Below are 8233 nucleotides of genomic sequence, written 5' to 3'. Positions count from 1 at the left end.
ACTACCTAAAGCCACATTTGACGTTTTTTTTTTAGTAATATGACTCTACAGCTCTGTAGTGAAAAAGCAAATATTTTTCCTTTACTTTGTGCATGTCTGGATTTTTACAAATAACCTTCTGTTGAGGAGTTGAAACTGACTCATTGGCCAGGCCGAGGAGTTTGGACTGAATAACACACACAGCTGCACGCACATCTGGTTAAAAAAAACCCTCTGTGTTACAGGAAACCGGATCACTGAAAGCAACAATAACTACAGTGTAGATCAGTGTGTGTGTAGATCAGTGTGTGTGTGTGTGTGTGTCTCAGTACTGACTTGTAGAGGGTGAGGTCCGTCTGTAGATCTACAGAGACTTTGGGAATGGGTGGCGGCGGGTGCCTCGTGTCCTGAGGGTGACGCGTCTCGATGGCGTCCTGTGGGCTCAGGTGAACGGTGACGGGAATGACGGGTAAGATGCTGATGTACCTGAGACGGGACGGAGAGAGAGAGAGAGAGAGAGGATGTAACGAAGCACCAACACCAGGCGGGGAGTTCCGGTCCTCTGAAATGAGGCCAACGTGGAAGTAACTTAAAACTGCATTCTATCAAAAGGCCACCAGGGGGCGACCGCTTTGGTGTCAAAAGGACTTCCGTCTCTATACAAGTCAATGGAGAATTCTCCAACTTCTCACTTGATTTCTAACCTCAGTAAACGTTTTCAAAATGTTATTATGGTCTCAATCGCTAGTTTAAAGCCTTCTTCAATGCAGTATGATGTTCATTTGGGACATTTTGGCCTCCCTGATTTTATATGTGACGATAAAGCAGGGTATGCATTAGGGCGTGGCTACGTCGTGATTGACAGGTTGATTGGTTCACAGGTTCAGGAGGGCGCCTCATGCCCCTCCTGATGCCCATATAAGTAGAATCCGTGGGGTTTTTTTTGCCCGGCATGCACCGGAAATTTCCAAGATGGCGCTGCTCAGATCCGAAACTATTGGCTTCCAAGCAGCAGTCCACAAACCAATGGGTGACGTCACGGATGTTACGCCCATTATATATACAGTCTATGATCAACACTGATTAAAACACCTTTCAACCATGCAGGGACACGATGGCAGTACAAGCCAATAGAAAAATACAGCGGGAGGAGGTTTGTCCCCTTTATTTTTTATTTATTTCATTCATTTTGGGAGGACATAGTAATATTATATTATATAACATACTTTACAGTGTTTGTAGATTTATAAAGTGAAGCATTCAAACAGGAAGTGGCTTATCCTACAATAGATTAAAAAGGATACGATAAGATAAAAGCGAAACATCTGCCGGCGATATTAAAATATTAAAACGTGATTTAAATCATCTTAGAAGCTTACTGTAGTTAATTGATATTTTCAAAGGTGTTCATTTAGTCATTTTAATAACTGCTTGATTGCATCTTTTTGTTGATTAAAATCTCCCTTGCTGTGCCGGTCTGACTTCACTAACGAGCCAAAAATTAATAGTGGAAGAAATGAGATCTTTCTCTGCTTTAGTTGCCTGTTTGACTCGTGAAGCTTTATTTTAAATGATAGTGGAGATATCAAAGTTTTCAAAGATGGACAACATTTTGAGGATATGTGTGTAAAATGATGCATAACACAACAAATATATTTCTATTTAATGAAATAGTTAAGCATCTAAAAACCTCTTGGCATAAACATCATGCAGAAAAGCTTCAATTAAGAGTTTGAACATATATGATACTGTAAAATGAGTGATTTACCCAACCTTTCAGCTACTTTATAAAGACAATTAAAAGAAAACAGTATTTTATAGAAGTAAATAAAGGAGGAAGTCAGACATCTTATCCACAGTTGTCATTATAGGTAAATTAGTTTCTGCAGCAGCTCAAGTCATTTTAATTTAATTTAATTATCAGCCTATAATAATCAATGGTAAACAGGTGAATAACAGAACTCTCCTGCCCCCCCCCCCCTCACCTCTTTGCTAAAGTGATGTTGTAGTAGCCGAAGAGCGACGGCCAGTGCCTGAAGGAGAGTCTCCTCCAGCCCTCCTCATCCTCCGACCCCCAGGTGATCTGAGGCACGGTGGGCGGAGCCTGAGGGAGCGGCGCCGCCCTGGCCGCGCTGTGGTGGCCCTGCGATTGGTTCTCGGGTAAGGGGGTTGGATCTGGTGCTGGGTGCACGCTGAGGGTGCTGGTAGGATCTCCTCCACGGAAGACGGGTGGCACCCCCAAGTGATGGGGCAGGCCGCCTCCTCCGGAGTCTCCCAGGGGGCTTTGCTCCGATACCTGGGCGGCCAGGTAGGTGCGCAGCCCGGCTGGGTCGGTGTAGACGAGGATGCCGATCCAGATCACCGTGCCGGCCTGGAAGAGAAGCAGATTAATGACAAGGATCAATTAAATTAGGTGTTTTATCTGAATATTTCTGATCCAGCTGTTTTCAATCAAATTAAGTTCAGTTTCAGGCCTGAAAACGTCTCCAGCTGCAGTAATTTATATTGCACTGTGGGTATCTTTTATCATAAAGACTTGTTTTGTGCTTCATAGTTGATTGACAAGCTGATAATAAGACAGAACCAGTGACAACATAAAGAAAAGAAACAAAAACACAGAACAATTTGAGACCAGAGAGAAAACAAGAATGATAAAAATGCAATAAAAAAAGATTTAGGAATGCATAATAACATCTCAAATTAAATTAAATAGAATTAAATAAGAGAAAAAAGGTGAAAAAAAAGGTTAAAATAGATTAAAAAGACAAATAGGAGAGATGAGAGGGTAAAAATATAGACAAAATAAAGTAGAAGAACATTTTAAAACATCAAAACAACTAAAATAAGTTAAAAAAGCATATAAACCTAATTTAAAAAAACACTCTTTTACAGTCAGGCACAGCTGAAAATGACTCTTTTCCACATCTGTAAACTTTTATCTTTTATCATCAAAACAAGAATGATAAAAATTCAATAAAAAAACATTTAGGAATGTATAATAACATCTAAAATAAAATAAAATATAATTAAATAAGTGAAAAAAGTTGAATAAAAGAGTAAAAAATAGGTTAAAATTGATTAAAAAGACAAAAAGAAAGAGATGAGAGGGTAAAAATATAGACAGTAATAATAAAATTTACAAAATAAAGTAGAAGAAGATTTTAAAACAACTAAAATAAGTTTTAAAAAAAGCATATAAACCTAATTTTAAAAAAAACACACTTTTACTGTCTGGCACAGCTGAAAATGACTCTTTTCCACATCTGTAAACTGGTTTGTGTGACGTACATTTCATTATCTGCCAGTAACGTACGTGACAACTGCTTATATGAACACCTCCACAAAGCCAGACAACCAATATAGTATAAAAAACACTTCAGTTTGGAGTATATTGGCTCTTAATTTGGCCGTAAACAGTGAAAATGCATCTTTTTCTTCATGCATCTTGGCTTTCCAGCAACACTTCTGCAGAAGCTAATCCTCTAGTCTTCATCTAGTCAATGCTAAATAAATGACAGACAGCAGATTAAACAAACATCATCTTTAAAATGTCTTTTTTCTCACCATGATAATACGTTGAGCCAGGCGGGTGCGGGCCAGGAAGTAAACCACACGCAGCCTCTTGGGAAGCCTCAGGTTCCTGAAGGCCGGGGTCTGCAGGGTGATGGTGTGAGGGGAGGGTCGCGGGGGAGGGGGGACTTCACGCGTACGCAGCGGGCCCGGCTTGGGCGGAGGGAGACCCGCCTCAGCTGGCAGGCGGCGGTTCAGGTCAGCCAGCTGCAGAGACGAGGAGGTTTTTGAAGATGTTTATTTGGTTTTTCTAACTTCTAAGAAAGACAAACGCTGATTCTTTTACTCAGAGTCGAGAGGCAGAGCTAGACAGTAATGGTTTAATCTAGTGATTCAACCATCAATTAAGTCATTTATTAAGTTATTTATCACACAAACTCCCTAAATATACTCTTTTTGCAGCTTCTCATATGTGAGCATTTGCTATTTTCTTCTATTTCATATTATTATACATAAAATATCTTCAGGTTTTGCACGATTGGCTGGAAAAAAACAAGCTTATTTTCCATTTTTTACACTAAATGTCCTAAAAAATAATAAAAAAACAACAAATCAATGAGGAAAACTTCATTATGTTAATCACATATTTTTCATACACCACATATTCTTCTAAGGATTTAAAGGTTTTATGGATACCGATACACATTTTTGTGTGTTTATGTAAATGTAAAGGCTTTAAATCCAAGCTTATGGTTCTAATGCTCATTTAGCGAGGCATTGAGATAAAGACTCCAGTGAGTGTGTGACAGAGGAAGGAAAAAAAAAGAAAGAAAAAAAGTGGAGCAGTAAGAGGTTTTAGAGTAATCTGAAAACTATGCAGTGAATGCATGTGTGTGTGTGCCTGTGACCGCCATCTGACATCCTGCATGACCCATATCTGCTCATTGTGATATTCATGTTATCACTGTGTGTTCTGCTCTGGTTATTACTGTTGATTTAGAGATATGTGATTTTAATGAATGAATAAATATTAGTCTACTATGTTTTACTTTTATTTGCTTTTGGGAAGGAATCTGTGACTTATATCTACAACTTGAATGAATATATATGAAGATAGGGTCAACACACTTTAGAAGTAGACTTTTAACATACAATAGGTTCAAATGTACAGAAAGCATAGATATAAATGATTAACCCTCCTGTTAAGGAAGGAAGGAGGGAGGGAGGGAGGGAGGAAGGAGGGAAAGGAGGAAGGAAGGGAAGGAGGGAGGGAAGAAGGAAGGAAGGAGGAAGGAAAGGAGGGGAGAAAGAAGGAAGGAAGGAAAGGAGGGAGGAAGGAAGGAAAGGAGGGAGGAAAGAAGAAAAGGAAGGGAGGGAGGAAGGAAGGTAGGAAGAAGGAAGGAAAGGAGGGAGGAAGGAAGGAAAGGAGAGAGGGAGGAAGGAAGGAAAGGAGGGAGGAAGGAGGGAGGAAGGAAAGGAGGGAGTAAGGAAGGAAAGGAGGGAGGAAGGTAGGAAGAAGGAAAGGAGGGAGGAAGGAAGTAAAGGAGGGAGGGAGGAAGGAAGGAAAGGAAGGGAGGGAAGAAGGAAAGGAAGGGAGAAAGAAGGAAGGAAGGAAAGGAGGGAGGAAGGTAGGAAGAAGGAAGGAAAGGAGGGAGGAAGGAAACAGACAGTCAAAACAGACGGGGTCAATTTGACCCGGGAGGAAGACATGAAGGTTAAATGAAACATTACTAATCCTAATAAATCTCCTCTGTGTGTGTGTGTGTGTGTGTGTGTGTGTGTGTGTGTGTGTGTGTGTGTGTGTGTGTGTGTGTGTGTGTCAGCTCTCACCTCCATGCGGCGGATGTCTATAGACAGTACTGTTGTGAAGAAGAACATCTGCAAGAAGAAGTCAGACACCAACCCGACGACAGCAAACAGACAGAACTCCTGAAACCAGAGGAGACATCAGACGTTAATATAGACCATGACACAGAAGTCTGCACTGCTAACTTTTAAGATGCTGTGAAATATCAATGAGAAATGCTAAGTTAGAAAAAAAAGGTAAGGTAGAGAGCGGGCGGGGAATTCAGGTCCTCTGAAATGAGGCCAACGCGGAAGTAACTTAAAAACTGCATTCTATCAAAAGGCCACCAGGGGGCGACCGTTTTGGTGTCAAAAGGACTTCCGTCTCTATACAAGTCAATGGAGAATTCACCAACTTCTCAATTGATTTCTAACCTCAGTAAACGTTTTCAAAATGTGTTTATGGTCTCAATCGCTAGTTTAAAGCCTTCTTCAATGCAGTATGATGTTCATTTGTGAAATTTTGGCCTCCCTGATTTTATATTTGACGATAAAGCAGGGTATGCATTAGGGCGTGGCTACGTCGTGATTGACAGGTTGATTGGTTCACAGGTTCAGGAGGGCACCTCATGCTCCTCCTGATGCCCATATAAGTAGAATCCCTGTTTTTTTTTTACCCGGCATGCACCGGAAATTTTCAAGATGGCGCTGCCCAGATCCGAAACTATTGGCTTCCGAGCAGCAGTCCACAAACCAATGGGTGACGTCACGGATGTTACGTCCATTTTATATACAGTCAATGGTAGAGAGCTACAGAGTTACATACTGTTCATATTCTGACTCATAATTAGCCTCCACACTAATTCACATTCATAAAATTCCCATTCAGTCATTAATAAGTGTATTATTTGTATTTATGGGGGGTAAAAAGACATTTACAATCACTATTTTATGGTCCAGTAGAACATTTTTAATAAACACATGTCAAATTTGTACATTTGAATATATAAAAAAATGTCTATCAGATGCATAAAAATTAAATAAATATGCATTTTATTTCCATTTTTGTATATTCTTGGGTCACATTTAGGAAAAGTCCATCTAGCAGAAATGTGTATTGGGTGTTTTTGCAGCTTTTAAATGTTAAAATATGTCAAATCTGACTCTGAACAGTATGTAAGGGTTAATAAACATCATCACATCTTCTACAACTGCATATTTATTTACCATTTTTATACTTTTTTTGTGGCTGTTTGCAACATTTCAACAATATAATAATATTTCTGTTACCTGGATAGCTGGAACTAGAGTGAAATATCCAATGAGGATGATGCACAGTTCAGTGGCCATGTTCTTCATGATAGACCAGCTCTCATTACTAAGGCCTGAAGAAGCAAAGAACATGTTATAAAATGAGTAAGACATGCTTGAGCTGATAAACGTCAACATCTTTTCTCTCAGTAAGACGGACAATTATGCAGAAAAATGCTCCAAAAGCCAATCAGGTAATTAATCATAGAGTGAATAAATGTGGTTAACATGTAAAATGTGTGACTTCCTGTATATTTTGCTCTTGTATTACTGTCAAAACAACATGATTATGGCATAATATTAAATTCAATTCAACCATGTGGCAAGAAATTAAAGCTTAATTTCTGAGGTTTATTATTATTTGATAATTACATTAAAGTCTGTGTAAAGTAAGAATAAATATGTGTTCTGAATTTGACATACCACAGAAAAGTGTGTTGTTGGCCACCCTGCTAAATTTGAATGATTCAAAAAATTGCCAAATATATGAAATTAGGCTTTAAAGTTGTGTAAAAGTCAGCCTCTGTCTCTGCTCCCAAACGCTGTGGGAGTGCCCGCCGAGTTCGCTGAAGCCCCGCCCCCTACCAAGTGTCACCTGTCAATCAAAGTCACCACCTCTACCAGAAACATGGACGCTAGGTCTGAGAGCTTTTTGCTGCTAACTCAGCTGCTAGCTCGGTGGCTAGCTCAGCAGCTAACTCAGCTGCTAACTCGGCGGCTAGCTCAGCGGTTAGCTCGGCAGCTAACTCAGCTGCTAACTCGGTGGCTAGCTCGGTGGCTAACTCAGCTAACTTGCTAACTGTAGTAATAGTAGTGTGCGCTGAATGTATTTATACCTACAGCAACAGGGGCGGGTTTATGCCAATCACCACCGCGTTGTGTAACTTGAAACACAGTTTAGTAAACACACAAACAAGACTCTGTGCTTTTACCCTGAGCGATGCGGAGTTTGACCTCGAGGTCGACGGGCGTGGACACCACAGACTTAGTGAGGACCAAGACGTTCTCCAGGCCGATCACCACCACGAGGTACGGAAAGATCTCACTGCAGAGAGAAAGGAGAGAAGAAAAAAATCAACAAAAACAAAACTATTCGATAAGATTTCTATGACATTAAAGGACATTCATGATCTTTAGAGGATGAATCCTTTGATATTTGATCCCCTGATTGTTTTTTTGAGCACTATGAAGTTCAAATTTGGATGGATTGCCATGAAATCTGCACACTGAGTAGAGCCAGAGCCCTGAAACTTGAGCTGCACCTCCCTCAAAAAGAGAGCCCTCCAGCACATAGTGAAGATCATTGGTGCCTCACTGTCGTCCCTTCTGGACATCTACAACATGCACCTGGCCTGTGAAGCACTCAGCATTGCACGTGACCCCCCCACCCTCCCTCCCTCACATTGCTTCTTGTCATCTAGGAGGAGATTTCAGAGCCTTCGGGCCCTCACCTCAAGACTGAAGAGGAAGCTGAACTCTCTCTTCCCCTCTCTTTGCACTTTGCCCCCTATGAAAACATGACCCTTACTAACTCTCACCCCTCTGCTAATACAGCAACTAGGCTTACCCCCCCCCCCCACCCCCCCCCCCCCCCCCCCCCCTTCCAAACTGAGAACATCATTTCAATCCTCCACATGTCCTGTAAACG

The 8233-nt window shown here is 40.9% G+C and overlaps 1 protein-coding gene across 1 annotated transcript; it reads right to left on the bottom strand.

Annotated features, from left to right (window-relative positions):
• Positions 1–315: 315 nt before the first annotated feature.
• On the bottom strand, positions 316–7625 carry LOC133977115 (sterol regulatory element-binding protein cleavage-activating protein-like; the record flags this gene model as incomplete). Its single annotated transcript, XM_062415251.1, has 6 exons — positions 7518–7625; positions 6565–6659; positions 5320–5418; positions 3544–3756; positions 1965–2350; positions 316–465 (listed from the first exon to the last, which is right to left on the bottom strand). Coding segments are annotated over exons 2-6 (917 nt in total), but the record flags the coding sequence as incomplete, so codon positions are not given.
• Between the last annotated feature and the right edge of the window lie 608 nt (positions 7626–8233).

This window comes from Scomber scombrus, unplaced genomic scaffold, assembly GCF_963691925.1.
Source record: "Scomber scombrus unplaced genomic scaffold, fScoSco1.1 SCAFFOLD_472, whole genome shotgun sequence".
In the NCBI taxonomy this organism is placed as follows: Eukaryota; Metazoa; Chordata; class Actinopteri; order Scombriformes; family Scombridae; genus Scomber; species Scomber scombrus.
This window is presented reverse-complemented; position numbering and strand designations above follow the sequence as displayed.